We start from the raw sequence: 19,200 nt of genomic DNA, 5'->3' as shown, positions 1-19,200 counted from the left end.
AAGTACTATTAAAGGGAGAAAAGATATATAGCCTTATGAGTGATTTTTTTCTCTTTATTTAAAAAATTATACAATTTAGGCTTATAGTAAAAAATTCAAACAGAAGAGGGTATTCATAGAAGTCATTTCCTCATTCCCCAGTCCCATTCCCAGGAGTTTGGGTATTATTCCAGAAGTGTTCTGTTGATACATAAGTATAAATATTTTTCATTTAAAAGAACACATGGGATCATAGTATATTTTTTATACATATTTTTAAAAAAACAACCACATTTCATGGATATCTTTTGATATCAGCACATTCAGACCTGCTTCATTCTTTTTAAAGACTGAGTAATCGATTTAATCAACTGCCTAAAGACGGATATTTTGATTGATCCCAGTATTCTGTATGAAACAACATCTTTACATACTGGAACACTGAATGGGAGTGGGTGAGTCCTAGGAAACATCCTCTCCTAAAAGGTTATGTTTGTCATTGACTAGACGTGATCAGAATAGATTCTAATGATTAGAACAGACTTATGAAAGCATGGCCAGGCTGGCCAGTGGACTCAGAGTTCACAATCTCATTACTATTAAAAGAACAAGGCCATTCCTATGGTAGTTCAAAGAATAGTGATTTAGTCATACACTTGTGCTGTCTCAGATGAGTAACTGCAAATTACTTCAAATAGCAGAAGGGTAGCTTAGGTGTAAAAAAGGTCACTGCCACTTCACGTACAGAAAATAAAGTATGTCAGTAAACAGCAAAATTAAAAATAAATGGTTTCAGTACAAGCTTGTATATTTATCTGGTATCAATAAAATGGTTCAAAATAAACCTGAAGACCATGGTAAGTTATAGCTGTGTTAATGGTGAAATGTGATATTTATTGTTTAAATTCAGCGGCTGGAAGAATCCCCTTATATGGAAGATAGGAATAAGAAGCTTAACGTGTGCTATTTCTAGACTGCATTTCTCTTTAGAAGAATATGACCAACCCATCAGATTGTTGGTATCATTGTTACAGCCTTTTCCTTCACCTCTGCATCATGGTGATGAACTAAAGCTCTTATTTTCTGGGCACACTCTTCCCCATATAACAGGAAAAACAATGAACCGTTAGTGAAAGTAGGCTGTACAGCTAAATGGCCTTCCATTTTGAGGCAGTTATTTATGTTCTGAAATAACGTAAGCACTCGAAGAAGAATCTCCTTTGCTACGTGGCCATCATAAAGGGAAAGGAATGATGAATCCACCTGAAAAAGGAAACAAGGAATAGTATTTTATATTAATAACATATGAAAACATTTTCCACATTTTATTTCACTGCACTATTTTGTATTTTCAAAATCTTTTCATAGAAAACCCTAAAATTGCATAATTTAAATGTGTAAAACCTTTATACACCCCTATATTGTATACTAATAGACAAAAGTTTTGTGTTTTAGTTGAGAAATACAATTTCCTTCGGATCCCAGAACATAGTCATTTGGAAACAACCATTTCCTTTTTAAGATCCATCACATAGTTTTCATGGTAAATCATTAATTCACCAGTCAAACATTTACTGCCCACACACAGTACAGGGCACAGAGCTGGGAACACAGATGAGCAGATGAATACGGCAGCCTCTCTTCTACAGCAGTGGAGCTCTGCCATCTCAGCACCACCACTGCTTCCTTTAGAACATTTACCTCAGCTTTCAATCATCTTGTTCGTTTGTTCCATTTTTTTTGTCTCTCTGCTGCACCATAAACTGCACGAGGACATGTGCTATGTCATGCTATGCTCACTGGTGTGTGTGTCTTGGCACTCAGCCCAGTTTCTAGCACCTACTGGTACTGAGTTTCTAGACTCAGTACTGCTATTTCTGTGGATACTCTGATACATGTGAACAAAAACAGGGCAAGTATAAAAGACAGTATGGCATAAGTGCACCCAAAATTTAGTAGAGAGAAACATAAATTTATTGTTGCAAGGATAATTAAAAAACAATACTTTTCAAAAGTAAAATATGCTCATTAGGGAAAATTTAGGAAATTTATATATGCAAAAAGAACAAAAAAACCACCTTTAATATTGTTCCTCAGAGATAATCCCTGTTATAGCAACATTTGAGGATAAATCTTTACAGATCTGTCTATCTAAATCTATGTATTTACAAAATAAATATGTACGCTATTTACTTGGGCACCGAGTAGTCCTTCTGTCATGGCTGGATTTTCAGACAAATTCAAAAGCAGTTTCAAAACTTGAACCTGAAATAAGAAGAATATCGGTTTATTTCAGACCAACAAGCATGAATTTTCTCTCCCAGGCGTGCTGTCCTCTCACCATGTCCTTTTAAAGTCTTGCCTATGCTTCCAGGCCTGGCTCACATTCTTTCTACTCCATGAAGCCTTCTCATTCATCCTGCTCATAGGGTTCTCTCTCTCTCTCTCTGAACTCTTATAATACTTGGCCACTCTCAGAGCACTTATCACAGAGCAGTGTCATTTAAACCTTATTTTTTTAATTACACTGTTAGGGAGATAGAGTTATTATGTCTTCAGAATCCACTCCTGACTCAAACATCACACACCTATGTATGCATGGTAAACTTAACGTGGCAAATAAACGATCTTTTTTTTTTTCTCCTTAGAAACAGGGTCTTACTTTGTCACTCAGGCTGGAGTGTAGTTGTGTGATTATAGCTCACTGCAAGCTTGACTTCCTAGGCTCAAGCAATCCTTCTGCCTCAGTCTCCCAAGTAGCTGGGACTATAGGTGTGTGCCACCATGCTTGTCTAGTTTTTAAATTTTTTTTTGTAGAGATACGGTCTTGCTAAATTTCCCAAGCTGGTCTCAAACTCCTGACCACAAGCAATCCTGCCACCTTAGCCTCCCAAAGTGCTGTGACTATAGGTGTAAGCCATTGTGTCTGGCCAATAAATGATCTTTATTAGGATTACTGGTAAGTGAAATAAAAGCTTTGGAACAACAACAACAAAACATCTCTCAAAGCTCAGTTCATTTCTACTTAAAGCATGAAAATTTTGGGACAGTTTGATAACCAAGACTAAAGAAATAACAATATGGCCCTTTTCTTTTTTTTTTTTTTTTTTTGTGTTACATTCTTTTTTTTTTTTTTATTTTGGCATATTATGGGGGTACAGATTTTAAGGTTTCAATAAATGCCCATTTCCCCCCCTCCCCCCAAAAGTCTGAGTCTCCTTCATGACCATCCCCCAGATGGTGCACATCTCACTCACTATGTATGTATATACCCGCCCCCCTCCCCCCTCCCACCTGCCCAATACCCTATTACTGTAGCACCTATGTGTCTACTTAGGTGCTACTCAGTTAATACCAGTTTGTTGGAGAATATATCTGGTGCTTGTTTTTCCATTCTTGGGATACTTCACTTAGTAGGATGGGTTCCAGCTCTAACCAGGAAAATATAAGATGTGCTATATCACCATTGTTTCTTAGAGCTGAATAGTACTCCATGGTGTACATATACCACATTTTATTAATCCATTCTTTGATTGATGGGCACTTGGGCTGTTTCCACAGCCTTGCAATTATGAATTGTGCTGCTATAAACATTCGAGTGCAGGTGTCTTTTTTGTAGAGTGTCACTGGATCATTTGGGTAGATGCCCAGCAATGGGATTGCTGGATCAAATGGTAGATTCACTTGGATCGCTTTAAGGTATCTCCATATTGCTTTGGCCCTTTTCTTTTTAAGTTACTATGAATATTAGAGGTTATCCTTTTTATGTGAAAATGTTTTATAATCTTTTAAATAGGCACAGTGATATGAATAATTAGCAAACAAATGTTATTTAATAGCTGACTAGCTAAAATATCAGCATTCTTATCACTTATAACTGAAGTCAGTAATAAGAACATTCAAATAGAAGTTCCCTTTTAAATAAAAAGGCTGTGCAAAACCACACTTTCTATAAGATACTTGAAATTAAAGTGAGCAGAAAAGGAGGTACTGAAGTCAGGAAAAAGCAACAAATGTGCTCTTCATTACATCTGGGAAGGAACCTGATGTTTATTTTATAAAACATTTTTTAATTACAAAGGCTGGAGTTGCTTACTGTAGATTTTTTTTTAAATATAGAAAAGCACAAGGAGAAAGGAAATTCACCCATATTTCCATGACCAGAAATGATCAAGTTTTAGTGTTTTTCTTCTTGTCTTTAATTGTGCACATGTCCTATATACTTACAATTCCTTTGATTATGTTGAACATACTATTTATTGAAGAGGAGGACATAAGGCTTTGCTTAATTTTATTGCTTTTATCAACTATTTTAGTTTGATAAGATAAATATGTGGTCATGATAAAAATGTCAAGCAGTGGCCTGGCACGGTGGGTCATGCCCGTAATCCTAGCACTCTGGGAGGCCGAGGCGGGCGGATCGTTTGAGCTCAGGAGTTCAAGACCAGCTTGAGCAAGAGCGATACCCCGTCTCCACTAAAAATAGAAAGAAATTGATTGACCAACTAAAAAAAAAAAATATATATATATATATATATATATATAAAATTAGCCGGGCATGGTGGCGCATTCCTGTAGTCCCAGCTACTCGGAAGGCTGAGGCAGAAGGATTGCTTGAGCTCAGGAGTTTGAGGTTGCTGTGAGCGAGGCTGACGCCATGGCACTCACTCTAGCCCAGGCAACAGAGTGAGACTCTGTCTCAAAAAAAAAAAAAAAAAAAAAAGTCAAGCAGCACAGAAGGGAACAAGGTAAAACAAAAGCCACCATCCTATCAGCCCATCCCACTCTCCAGCAGTAACCACTGGTAAACTTTCCTTGTATAAGCAAAGACTTTTTTACACAGATGGCTTCTTAAGGTTAAAGAGTAAAGGAGACAGGAGACACCCCTCCCCCCGCCCCCTTTTTTTTTGAGACAGAGTCTCACTCTGTTGCCCAGGCTAGAGTGCCATGGCGTCAGCCTACCTCACAGCAACCTCAAATTCCTGGGCTCAAGCAATCCTTCTGCCTCAGCCTCCGGAGTAGGCATGTGCCAACCATGCCCGGCTAATTTTTTCTATATATTTTCAGTTGGCTAATTAATTTCTTTCTATTTTTAGTAGAGATGGGGTCTCGGTCTTGCTCAGGCTGGTCTCAAACTCCTGAGCTCAAACAATCTGCCAGTCTTGGCCTCCCAAAGTGCTAGGATTATAGGCATGAGACTTTAATTTACTCCCTGAAGGTCACTGCCAGATCTCATGTGGTCTGACTTGCTGTCAACACCACCAAGAGTAATGAAGTTTCAATTAGGAAAACAGGTGTAAGAGTTATGAAACAGGATGGCCCTATAACAGAGGGAACATAGCCCGAGAAAGGGTAAAATGTTTTATGAGTTGTCTCTTTAAAACACCCTCCCCCCCACTCTTGATGAATTAAAACCTGGATCCCTGCCTGAGGCTAGTAATCAGAGGGGCAGGGGATTGAACACTGTGTTTTGTACCACAGGAGGTACCTCACAGAATTCTCTAGGCAGAGATCACAAGACTATCTTCCCTGGAGATGGGGTGGATCAGGACCAATAATTATAGTGAAATAGCAATAGCCTGAGGCTGAAAACCCTCCCTTTAAAAGCTCTGTATTTCTCCTTATAGATAGCACTGTGGTTAAGACAGCAAGTCTGCCATACTCCTCATTTGCCAGATAATTAATAAACTTCTCTTTCCTTTTCCTCAAACCACTTGTCCCCATTTTTCTGATGCAGCCTCAAGGACAACTGCTGAACTTTTGGTAACAGTCCTAAACCTATGAAATAAACCTGGGTGAAGTCAATAAAATCGAAACGTCCACTAGTAGTCAATGAGGGCAGGTATACAATCAGAATGGCAACAGCAATAGCTATTTAGTATCCTGTACTATTAATGAAATTTGATGTTGCTATCCTCTGTAGAAGGGAGTTAAAACATGAGAAAGAAATATATATAGAGTACAACTATATATTAAACAAATATATGTATTTTGGCTTGAAACCATATTAAGTCCTCTACTTTTTTCCTCTTGTCACATGCACCATCTTGTGGTGACACTAGGACATTTTAAGCCATTCATTTTCTTTGCTCATTACAGATGCAGCGAGCACACAGTTTATTTATGTTAATCTTTCACTAACTAAAACTTTTGTATTTCATTATGAAGCAGTGGTGTATGTAAAAGGTTATCATAGTACACTGAGATCACTGACTTAAGCAAAATAACATTTTAAGAGTTATTTTGGTGGTTGTTTACTGAGAAATACCTAAAATGGATATATTTTCCCGCTAACAAATGGATGACTATCCAAAAGTTTATTTGCAAGTTGGAATTTTAAACTCAATTTTTATGGAAAATCAATGTTGTGATTGGTGGCTATGTACCGAGGCAGACCAAAAAAGCAAATGTTCTATCCCAGAAATATTGTACTAGGCAATGTAATGGAAAAATACAACACAACAAAATGAAACAAAAATAGAACATACTATTGTGGTGTGAGTCACCTTCTAAAAAGTCATAAAATGTACTAAAACACAGACCATGTCTGAGACAGATATATACAGCCCTAAGGCCAGACTTGCCTGACTCTGAACCCAGAGTTCTTCCTGAGGTTTTGAGGAGAGTCAGGCTCTCCTCAGCTGTAAAGTCAGACAGAGGACTCTGCTGTGGAAACACCATAGGGTAAAGAGGGAAGGAGCTTCCATGGGGCCTCAGGGGCTGGAAGTCATCTTGCTCTACTGGAGAAAAGATGTTGATGGGTGCATGCATGTGGGAAATTGCCTGGAGATGGAACAATATTGCTAGAAGTGTACTTGCTTGTACATTTAATTTTGAAAGCCTTTGGGTACATCCTGGACCAGATCCAAATAGGTCTGGATAATGGAAATGTGAAAAGCCCATATACAAACACTTCAGAAACATAAAAGCAGGGCTACAGCAAGGCTCTTCTGTAATTCCATCCTGATAACCTCAGAAATAACTGCACTGACGTTGGATATTTGGAGTATGACTTAGCATCTGGTCCTTCTAAAATGCTTGTACATTTTTCTCTCAGCTGTCCCAGAGAATACAGACCAATATGGTAAAACCCTGATGAAAAATCAACTCATCAGAACTTATTAGCCTACATTCTATTTTTATGCTATATTTTTCCTTGAAAAATAGCAATTGATAATAATGCATACTAATATGAGGGATTTACTCAAGAAACTTTCATAGTTGTCTCCTGAGTCCCTACTTCAGCTATTTGTTGCCTCCTATATCTACATAATTGGACAGAGCGATGCACTGACACATCTTTCATATATTCAATTCACTTCACTTACTACAATAGCTGAATCAAAATAAATTATTTTGTGAACACTGAGGTAAGCAAAAAATTCAACTAATCATCACTATTATTCAAAAACCCCTTGTTCCTATATCTGGTAGGGGGAAGCTTGCTAATTTACTTCAGTAAATTAGAAGGTAATTTTACTGATTCTCAAAAACCAAATGAACATCAATCTACTGATAAGTGAGATAACAGATGATTTTCACAAGTTAATTTTGCAATGCAATATTAGAGGATAAAAGTAATATACTTTCTTAGGCCCATGTAAACCTTGACTAAACTTTCTCTTTTTTGAAGGACATCAATTTAAGGCAGGTGGCCTGGAAATTCAATTTCAACCTTAATAAGCTTGATGTAATAGCTCTTTGTACTTCAAGTAATAACCACTTCATACCTTGGTATTTCCATTTCCAGTAAGTAACACCTGGAATAGGTCTGTAATGTAACTCTGAAACATGTGCTGGTGGTCATTGGTAACAGTCATGTTTGTTAACAATCTCAGTCCTGCCAGCTGCACAGCAGAGTTCAGGGAACCAGAGAAGACATCCTCACAGACTTGATTGATGTATATCTGAAGGCAGGGGGAGGAAAATGAGCATCTTAGAATCTCCAAAATTCTATCGAACAGTCACTTTTCTGCACAGTGGAGTAGGAGTAGCTATTGCTCAGGATGGAACTGGCTCCTCAGAAAATATATTTTTATCTGGTGCTCAAATTTTGGTAACATTTTTAAAGCTTTGATAATGCCAGGCATTATGCTTAGGATCTTAATTCTGAAGACTACCCTAATGAGGTGGGTGCCATTATGGCCATTTTACAAAGCCTTTAAAGTCTTCAAGAGCTTGAGTTCCCTGCTCAATGTCAGCCAGCAGGTGGGGAAGCAATGTTCAATTCCAGAGATCATCCTCTCAACACCAGTGGCCTCTTGTTGGGGGCCTCCCAACTTAGTTCACTTTTGTTTCAACTTGTCTGGGCCTATCAGGATCAGGGAGGAAGATGCATGAGGCCATTTTGTATCATGGTTAAGTAGAGTCTAGAGAGCTACATTATGTCAGAAGTAAAGAATGGAGGGGGAATAATGTGAAATAGAATTTTTCTTTAGAGTTAATTCTATCAAAAGCAAGCAGAATTATAATTGGCTCAAGGTTCTTCTTATTTACCGAGGGATATGTAGATACTCTATCACTTCATAATACTGTTAACCACCACTGGCAAAAAGTAATGCAATGCCAGTAGTACTCCAGATAACTAAACCCAGTGTGATGGAATGGAAATCTGAAATTCTATTTTCTGTGTCTGGCCATGATCTTTCCAACTTTGAAAAATTATGTTTCATAGATAATTGGTATTTACCTATTATAAATCTGAATTCCACCAGAATTTCTTTTCTTTTCTTTTCTTTCTTTCTTTTTTTTTTTTTTTTTGAGACAGAGTCTTGCTTTGTTGCCCAGGCTAGAGTGAGTGCTGTGGCATCAGCCTAGCTCACAGTAACCTCAAACTCCTGGGCTCAAGCGATCCTACTGCCTCAGCCTCCCGAGTGGCTGGGACTACAGGCATGCGCCACCATGCCTGGCTAATTTTTTCTACATATATTAGTTGGCCAATTAATTTCTCTCTATTTATAGTACAGACAGGGTCTCACTCTTGCTCAGGCTGGTTTTGAACTCCTGACCTCGAGTAATCCACCCGCCTCAGGCTCCCAGAGTGTTAGGATTACAGGTGTGAGCCACCGTGCCCAGCCCAGAATTTCTAATTGGCACAAAAATTTTCCTAATTTGAAGCACTAAGAAGTTACCAATTGTCCCATTAGCCAATTTAAAAAATTTTTCATTTCAGGATATTATGGGGGTACAAACATTTTGGTTACATGTTATGACTGCCACACCCAAGCCATGGCTTGAGGCATGAGCCATTATTAATTTTTAAAAAGTCCCCAAATGTATTCACGTTACCATATAAAGTAATGGCAGTAAAGCAAAAATAAAAGATTAAACTCTTAATCTGGTTTCAAGAACTTAATTACATTTACAAGTCAACTGGCTTTCCTTGGTCACAATTTCATTACACATCCATCCTTTAAAACCATGGCATTTCTTTAGCTCTATATAAATCATATATTTTTGTAAGATACTCATGTTTTTCCTAAAATGGAATATTTATATCCTTATTATATCTGAATGTTTTCACCATTTCACAATTCTAGTAACAAGATGACCAAACAGGCTAGCTCAATTATTCTTGTCACTGTGCCCACCTCATCTTGCTCCTATCTCTTGGAATTCTCTCTTTCCCCAACTCTACCTATAGAAACCTTAGACATTCTTTTTTTTTTTTTTTTTTTTTTATTAATTTCATCTGGGGGTGTTGCTCATAAACCTTAGACATTCTAAAGAATGGTCAGACTCCAAAGTTTCTTACAGAAACTTTTAGATAGGATCTCTCCTTTTTAGGTACCCAAAGATTACTTACATTTTCCTTAAAGCATTTCCTCACATTCTGTCTTGAATTACAACTACTGAAGGACTTGCCTTAGAAAAAGAGTTGTATCATGTGCATGTCTATACTCTGTACCACAGAGGAGTTCAATAAGTGTTGAATTGAATTAAGATAATTTCCTAATTTATTGTGTCTTTCTGCTGATGTTATCTGACTCTGGCCTGGTCCCTTTAGCCTTGGATTAAACTAAAGCCCAACTTCAAAAGTTTAATTGCACCCCTATTGGCTGGTTTAGGCTCGTCCTTCCTCTACCTTATTCTCCACTCCTCTAAAGGCAATTCTTGACCATAAAGTTATAAAGAATAATCTACTAAAGTTTCGTTAGTTACCTTTTTGTTATTTTCTTTTTCATTTATAGAAAACCTCATACGTTTGTGAGTTCAGACAACTTACCTTTATTTTGATTTGATTTTCAACATTCACACTCAGATTATTTAATGCATTTAAAGCTTTCTCTTTAATGTTGGGGTCAGGACTGTTGATTTTGTTTCCAACAATTGGAATACCACCCAATTCACGAATAATAGCCTAGGAGGGAAAAAACCAGAACCATGACTTCTATATGCATTCCCCTTCATTGAATTCTTTGCATCCACAAATACTAAACTAAAAATTAATGACTTTTTGAAAATACCTTTCTTATACACAAATCTATAATTCCTATTTTAAAAAAATCTTACCATAAAATAAAATTATTAAGATATATAATCATTTAAACTATAGTATGGAGTTATAAAGACTTGCAGAGCTACTATAATCTTGAAGAAATTTACAAACAAAATTATTTTATTAATACTTTGAAAGAAGTTATATGACTTCTATATTACAGGCAAATCTGGAAGAGTTATCATTTATTTATTTAAGGTTTTTTTTTTTGAGACAGAGTCTCACTTTGTTGCCCAGGCTCCAGGCTAGAGTGAGTGCCGTGGAGTCAGCCTAGCTCACAGCAACCTCAAATTCCTGGGCTCAAGCAATCCTGCTGCCTCAGCCTCCCGAGTAGCTGGGACTACAGGCATGTGCCACCATGCCCAGCTAATTTTTTCTATATATATTAGTTAGCCAATTAATTTCTTTCTATTTATAGTAGGGATGGGGTCTTGCTCTTGCTCAGGCTGGTTTCAAACTCCTGACCTCGAGCAATCTGCCCGCCTCAGCCTCCCAGAGTGCTAGGATTATAGGCGTGAGCCACCGCACCGGGCCTATTTAAGGTTTTTTAGAAACAAGGTCTTGCTTTGTCACCCAGGCTGGAGTGCAGTAGCCCCGATCATATCTCGGGGCTACTGCATAGCCCCATAGTTCATTCCTGTGAACTATACATGAAAAAGGGTCATTTCTCAGTGTTAATGGAGGGAACACATTAACATCTTGCAGACTTGGAGTTCCACATGGTTTGAAAAATGGTACCCAAATTTTCAGAAGAACAACAATCTGGGATTTCTCACAATTAATTACAACACTATGTTACCATGTGTCTTTGTCTCCAACATTGAAGAAGTATTAATTGCTTTAATTCTTATAAGAAAAATATGCTGAAAATTACTCGTCAGGCTAAGACATGCTACTCTATCAGAAAAACACTGCCATCATCTACTTTTTACAAGTAGCCTAATACTCTACTGTTAAGGGTGGGCTTCATATTAGGGGAAAAAGAAACTTTCTCTCTGCAATGCCAGGTTCTTTTGAAGAACTTGCAGTTACTAGAAAATGGTCTTTTTTAAAAAAAACACACACACAAAAAAAAACCTGTACTGTTAAAGCAGATCAAGGTACTATAACTGATGGTGAAGGACACCAACCCCCACTGCTCAAGAAAGTACTTGTTCTCCAGTGGCTATTAGCCCACTCTGATTACAACTTGTTTCAGAGTATTATAAAACCATGGCATCAGAAATACTCCAATAGAGACAGGCTAACAAATTAGTCATCATCTATTATTTTTGTTTGTCTTTTTCCACTGGGACAGACACTGTACCTCCTCCATGCCACATAATTCCTAGAGGGACTGCTGGTTACGTGTGCTCACATCTACCCCCACTGCTTGGCTATGGGATGCTCATGTGAACCAGGCTTCACTCTCATGTGCCACAGCCCCTTGCTCCAGAGATTGACCTAAAGGGTAGGCACTTGATCCTAGCAGAACAATCCACCTTTTGGATCATGAGTTGCAGCGATGAAGACGTGAGAGGCCAGGGCTTTCTTTTCTTTCCTGTGAAGAAAACCTCTTTGTAGCCAGAGAGACAAAGACCAATATGTTAAGAAAGGCAGGCACAAGCAAAGCCAAAAGGTAGAGAAAGAGAGAGCTCTGATAACTCTTTCTGCAACCTTGAACTGGATTCAATTGTGCCTGAAATCAATGCTATTTTTAGATGTCCAAGTTAGCTGAGCTCAATATTTTCTCTTTTAGGCTTAAAATAATTTAAGTTGGATTCTGTCACAGACAACTGAAAGAGGAGATAATGCACAAAGATTCTCCATCTCCCTATAAATCTTTAGAGCTTCACAGTAAACCTTGCCATTCTGGAGAAAACTAGACTGAAATAAAGTATACATTCAAAGTAATTTTGCATTTATGACAATGTTGAAAAAGGGCATTAACTAAAAATGCTACAAAAATATTTAAACTATTTTCCCACGCTGGGGTGTGAAGGGGGCAGTAGGGAGAAAGAAGCATTCAAATTAAGCTCTTTAGTATTGGTATTAAGTCTCTACTTGAAGAAGCCATTCACACTGATTAGTGGTTGTCAGAATGTGGTCCAGGGACCACCTGACCTGCATCAGAACCACACTCATAAGACCTCTATACAATTTATGGCATGCATTTAAATGTGGGATGCTTTTATTGTTTTACTGAAGCACTGCTGACTTTTAAATAATTTAAAAGGCCATGCAATGCTAAATAATGATTAGATACACTTATGAATGTGATGCCAGTGACCAATTTCATAGGGATCTAGAATCATATTAATAATCATATTACTAACAGGCTGTACTTTTCAGAAATAAACAAATATTATGTTGTAGGTATAAGTAGCAAGACTGTATAGATGAGGAATTGAGGCTCTGAGAGGTTAAGTAATTTATCTAAGGTCACAACTAATGGGTAAGAATGGAAGGAGCTTGTTTGCTGAGACAAGGGTACTTACTTGGTTAACTGAAAAAGCTGCATTGTTTCCCACAGTGACCAAAGCTCTTTCAATAATTACAGGATCTTCAGTTGACTCAAGTAGGTAAAGGAGTTTCTGAAGTTGTTCAGCATTTAGGACATCATCATATGAACCATTGGTTAAGTCTTCTGCATAAGAAGAAAGTTATCTAAAATCAATATGAGATTTTTAAATTTAAAAAACAACATCAAACATAAACTCTGATAGCACAGTATTAAGCACTTTATATGTTTTATCTCATTTAATCCTCAAGCAACCCTAGGAAGAAGATACTATTATTCTCAATTTACAGATGGGAAATTTAGGTTTACAGACATCAAGAAATTAGCCAGTGGTTACGTGGTATTCGTCTGTTAGTAAGACACCACATACCAATGCTATATACTTCTAATGCTGACAGCATTTTGTTTCTCTTTTTAAAAAACCAGGCCAGATACACCTATCCAATGGAACCCTTACCTATAGGGCATAGATTAATTGATTAATTAAGGAATAGGATTTGCATTAAGCAGACTTTTTCTGAGCACATCCGAAAGGAGAAAACCTATGGGAGTAAGCCAATCGTGTTTCAGTGTGGCATTTTTGTTTGGTTTATAGGAATAAGGCAAGATGACTGGGAAGCTAGAAAAGAAAAGGCATCATTTTGAGTAAGAGCTAGAATAGCCAAATGCTGGATTTGCTCAATGATTTTTAGAATTTATAGTTCTACCTTTAAAAAAAATTCTCTTTCTAGAAATCACCACCAGAAAAACAGAATTTTTTTTTTTTTTTGGCCCTTTTCTGTAGAAAAGTACAGAAACCATTTTTATAACACACTGTGGGGCAGGAAAGAGAGGTTATACAACCATGGGTACTATGTGGTCTCACATTTGTGCTTTTTCTTTTTAAAAATATATGTAAAATTGTTAAAGGTGGTTATCTTTGGGTATCGGGATTATGGATTTTTTTTTTTTTTTTGAGACAGAGTCTCGTTCTCTTGTCCAGGCTAGAGTGTAGTGGCTTCATCAGAGCTCACTGCAACCTCAAACTCCTGGGCTCAAGCGATTCTCCTGCCTCAGCCTCCTGAGTCGCTGGGGCTACAGGCAGCTAATTTAAAAAATTTTTTTGTAGAGACAGGGTCTTGCTTTGTTGCTCAGGCTGGTCTTAAACTCCTACACTCAAGCAGTCCTTCAGTCTCAATCTCCCAATGTGCTGAGATTATATGTGTGAGCCACTGCACCTGGCATGAATGACTTTTATTTTCTACCCCATGCTCATGAGTACTAATTTTTTTTTTTTTACAATAAACATGTAACTAAAATAACTATATTGCTTAAAGAGGAATAACAACAAAATGAAAGGGACAAGTATAGATTATGGGAAACAGTGATATGATATCCTGAAGAAGTCAAATAGAACTCTTTTAAGAAAACTTCAAAGCTAAAAAGCCAGTAGATCCTATCAAGTATTATGATCAGAACCCTGCTTTTACTCCTGAATCCATTACTACTCTTATTTATATGTTATAAAACAGAGTTTCACCCAAAGAACAATTGATAAGGGAAAGTGATAAAAACATAGCTTTTTAGAATGGAGAGAATTTGGGGCTCACCCAAACCTCTCATTTTACACATGAAGAAACTTTAGTGAGGATTATTTCAGGCTTTGCCTAAAGTCACAGAGGTAGCTAGTAGCAGAAACCAGAGAAATGAAAATACAAAGCTGCAGGCAAGTTATTGAACATCTTTTTTGAGTCTCAGTTTTCTCATCAATAAATAAAATGCTTGGTTGAATAGTATAACTGGCTCCAAAGGTTCTGAAGTTGTGTGATTTTATACACACACACACACACACACTAGAAATGTGATAAATTTAATTTATCCATACTTCTGAGATATTTCAAAATTGTATTACTTTGTTACACATTATTCCATGAAACCATTTTTAAAAAGTTTCATAGATATATAAATTCTTTATAAACAGCCAAATAAAATTTTACTAGGGAACATTATTAAATCATAGAATTTTCACTTGAAGGGAAGAGGTTCAATGTGGTAGTTAAAAGTAAGTAAAGGCTATGGAGCCAGATTGGCTTGTTCGAATTCCAAATAAGCCTCTTATCAGGTGAGAGTTTTAACTCTGTAAGCCTCAGTTTCTTCATCTGTTAGAGGTGAGTTAATAGTGCCTACCTTAAAGCATTTCTGTACCTAGAATATTGGGAGTGCCTGGTATATTTTAGCTATTATTTTTAAAAATGGGACACACAAGGCCGGGCGCTGTGGCTCACGCCTGTAATCCTAGCTCTTGGGAGGCCGAGGCGGGCGGATTGCTCAAGGTCAGGAGTTCAAAACCAGCCTGAGCAAGAGCGAGACCCCGTCTCTACTATAAATAGAAAGAAATTAATTGGCCAACTGATATATACATAAAAAATTAGCCGGGCATGGTGGCGCATGCCTGTAGTCCCAGCTACTCGGGAGGCTGAGGCAGAAGGATCACTCAAGCCCAGGAGTTTGAGGTTGCTGTGAGCTAGGCTGACGCCATGGCACTCACTCTAGCCTGGGCAACAAAGTGAGACTCTGTCTCAAAAAAAAAAAAAAAAAAAAAAAAAAAAAAAAAAAAATGGGACACACAGCTGATTAATAGCAGAAGTGGCTCTGGAATCCAGATATTTTTACTCCCAGTAAATAAAGGGGAAATTGCAGTTCTGAAAGGGAATAAAAAGTGGCTAACAAATTATAACATCGTAGCAAGATAAATTTCAAGATAACTGTCATGGTTCAGAATCTTTCCATCCAGAAATATAGTAGCCTTTTCTGTTTAATGTAGTCCTAGGTCCTTCAGTAAAATTATTTTCATATAGGCTTCTTGCTAGATGTACTGAGTTTTTAAAGTTTTTATAGCCATCACGAATACAATCTTTTATTTATTTTTTCCTTTATTGTTTTGTTTATTCTATTGATTTTTTATCTTTTTTTAAAAAACTTTTTTTTTGTTACTTTTTTCTTTCATCTGATGAACAGCAACGAATGAACTTTTAAAGTAGACTTATGAATTGTTATTGCTTGTATACAAGAAGCTATCGATCTAAATATTTGTACTCAAGATACTTTGTTAAACTTATTGCTTCTAGTAGTTATTCAGGTAATTCTCTTGGATTTTTTGCAAGTAAATCATTATGCCACCTACAAATTATAATTTTGCTTAATGTTTATACATCTTATTTTTTAATTAATTTTTTAGAGACAGGGTCTAGCTCTGTCACCCAGGCTGGAGTGCTGCGGTGCCATCACAGCTCACCGCAGCCTTGAACTCCTAGGATCGAGTGATTCTCTGGAGTAGCTGGGACTACAAATGTATACCACCACACATGGCTCTACTTTTGGGTTTTGATAGATGCTCTTCATCAATTTATGAATAACATTTCCTTCTCTTTATTCCCAAATTGCTGTTTTTATCAGAAATGATACTTCAATGCCTTTTTATTATGAGATTGTGCAGCTTTTGCTTTTCCCAATATGACTCCTCCTTGCGTGTCTATTTGGTCTTAGTATATTATTAATCTCATGATAGATTTGATTTGTTAATATTTTAAGATTTTATATCTTTATTCATAATTGAAGCAGATTTATAGCTTTCCATGCTATCCTTGTCAGGTTTTGGCATTGTATTTTTGGATGAATTGTGACTGTCTGTCCCAATGTTTTCAGTCTTAATGGTACAGGAATTAGAAATTTCTTAAAGCTTAAGACAAAGAAATCACCTTCTGAAACTTAAGGGTGATTGACAAAATGAGCATTTTTCAAGTTTTCTTCAAAGATAAAGGTGTAGTTGCAGGAAGCAAGGATTGTGAACAACTTATTTTGTAAGTTGCCTGACCTAAGATAATGAGGATTTTTGGGAACTGGTAAATTTAAAAGACTTTGTCAGTATTCATCAGGTTGAGTCAGTATAATAAGATATCTGAGTCCAGGACATCTTCCCAATGTACTTATATGGAAATATCTCTGACATGGGCCAACATAATAAATTAGGCTTTCTAAGTGCTATGGTTTGAATGTTCCCTCCAAAACTTAATCCCCAACGTGGCAGTATTGAGGTAGGGGCTTTAAGAGGTGATTGGATCATGGATTAAAGGGTTAATGGATTAATGAGCTATCACTGGAGTAAGACTGGTAGCTTTATTAGAAGAGGGAGAGACCTGAGCTAGCATGTTAACATGTTCAGCCCCCTTGCCCTGTGCCACCTTGGGACTCTGCAGACTTCCTACCAGCAAGAAGGCCCTCATCAAATGCAGTCCCTCAACCTTGGACTTTTCAGGCTCCATGGCTGTAAGAAATAAATTCCTTTTCTTATAAATTATCCACGTTCAGGTATTCTGTTATTAACACATGCAACGGAAAACAGACTAAGACAGTAAGGGCAAACACAAATGTTTTTGAAAAAATTCTATTCTCTCCAGTGCCCAAAGTGAAAGAGACCTTCCTTTCCCCACTCTTTTCTTAAAGCATTTCCTTGAACAAACTTGTAATTAAAAATCCTTTGTCTCATTGATATAAAGGTAAATCCTTTTAAAAGCTAAACTTTGGCTAGTTTTACAACCCAAGACTGTCTTTCTCAAAGGCCTGGATATCAACTCTTTGAAATGTCAACTTGGAGGAAGATAGAGCCCCGATCTCTCCATCTCTGTGAGAGTTTACCTTAGGCACCTGATTCCACATTGTAACTACCTGCTTATCGTAAAAATAGAACTCTTATTTTTCCTCCGGATAAAGGCAGTTAGCTAACGCAACCACACCAATTACCAGTGAATTTAGGATGAACCACGTGTAGCAAATGATGCTGTCAAGTCCTCTCACTTAAGTACAAATTATCTTAAGAACACCCACCTGATAAGAAATCGTTTGCATCTGCTTAGCTACATAAAGGGGTTAGAATTCTGCAATCCCATTAGCAGATTGCCTGAAATGTACGAGGCAATCTGGTTTAGTGGATTAGTCAATAATAAAACTGTTTAGTTCTCTTCTATAGTTGTGGAGAGGTGCTTCGTGATGGCAAGATGTTTTAAATATTTCTCTAACAGCTTCCGCGACCTGAAATATCCCTCTAAAACATTCAGCAAACTGTTAAGACTTTAAAAGTTTTTAGAGTTTTAATGTACCAATCAGCTTTTGGACATAACTAATCGTGCACTTGTACGCCAGCGGGGTGTGCCTCATGCAGACAACTGTTCAAATTTCCAATACACACACAAGTTGCAAGATCCTAGATCATGGAGATACCAATTACATCTCCTCTCAGAGGCCTGGCCCCAGCACAAGCAGAATTGCCCCCTCTGGCGTCCCTTCTCTCAGGGCAAATGCATGCAGAACTTCTATGCTCAGGCTCCGGAACAGCCATCCCACAGTCGGAGGAATCCCTATTGTAACTACACAAAGGCTCCAGGCAAGCTTTAAAGTGAGAGGCAATCGACATGCTTTTAGGAAACCTAGCCTCCGCTGTGACGCCTGACCACCAGTAAAAGTTTAGGCAATTTTTCATCCCAGGATTTTGAACAAAGAAGTGGAGGCAGGCAGGGAGGCGGCTCAGGACCCCCACACTAGTAAAGGGACCATCCTTCCTCCCCATCTGGGCCTCCTCCCCCTCTGTCTTGGCTCTTTATTTTACCCCGAACACGCGGAAGCCACGAGAGCTTGCGCGTCTTCGGTCCCCACCCGGCCCTGGGACGGCCCCAGTGCCCCGTCCCCGCCCACTCGTCGGGCACCCGGCGGCCTCACCTGCAGACCGCGAGGGACGCAGCCTGAGCCCGCGGCCGCCTCTCCGCCGGCCCCGCGTCAGCCTGTAAATGCAGTAGCAGGCGCCAGCGCCGAGGACCAGGCCCGCCGCCACCCAGCCCACGTCCCGGGCGCCGCCCATACTGCCGCCGGGCCCGGGCGCAGGGTAGGCCCCCGGCAGGAGGCTCGTGGGCGCTGGCGCTGGGGGTCTCCAACTGAGGTCTCACTGCCGCCCAGAGCAACTGGGCCGGGAGAAAGAAAATGGGGGTCCGAGCTCCACCTCCCGGAAACGGCCCTGCTAAAATCGTAAATCCCTCCACCCGGGCAGACGCGTCCCTGCGGCTTCCAACAGGCAGGCCGGGGAGCTGGCCTCCTGGAGAAGCCACACCGACTGCGCGCCCCGCGCGGAGACGCTGGGGTGCGCCGCCCGAAGCTGGCTGCCCGCCCCATCTCCTGAGGCCCGCCCCGCCGCGCG

The 19,200-nt window shown here is 38.7% G+C and overlaps 1 protein-coding gene across 1 annotated transcript; it reads right to left on the bottom strand.

Moving 5' to 3' along the window:
• Positions 1–33: 33 nt before the first annotated feature.
• On the bottom strand, positions 34–19,134 carry ARMC10 (armadillo repeat containing 10). The gene is made up of 6 exons (XM_012747175.3): positions 18,729–19,134; positions 12,955–13,103; positions 10,205–10,339; positions 7,710–7,886; positions 2,173–2,244; positions 34–1,242 (listed from the first exon to the last, which is right to left on the bottom strand). The coding sequence occupies exons 1-6, from the start codon at positions 18,865–18,867 to the stop codon at positions 988–990; spliced, it is 927 nt and encodes a 308-aa protein (XP_012602629.1). The 5' UTR covers positions 18,868–19,134; the 3' UTR covers positions 34–987.
• Positions 19,135–19,200: the final 66 nt, after the last annotated feature.

The sequence above is a fragment of the Microcebus murinus genome, chromosome 9 (assembly GCF_040939455.1).
Source record: "Microcebus murinus isolate Inina chromosome 9, M.murinus_Inina_mat1.0, whole genome shotgun sequence".
Lineage (NCBI taxonomy): Eukaryota > Metazoa > Chordata > Mammalia > Primates > Cheirogaleidae > Microcebus > Microcebus murinus.
Note: the sequence above shows the minus strand (reverse complement) of the source record. Positions and strands in the feature narration are given on the sequence as shown.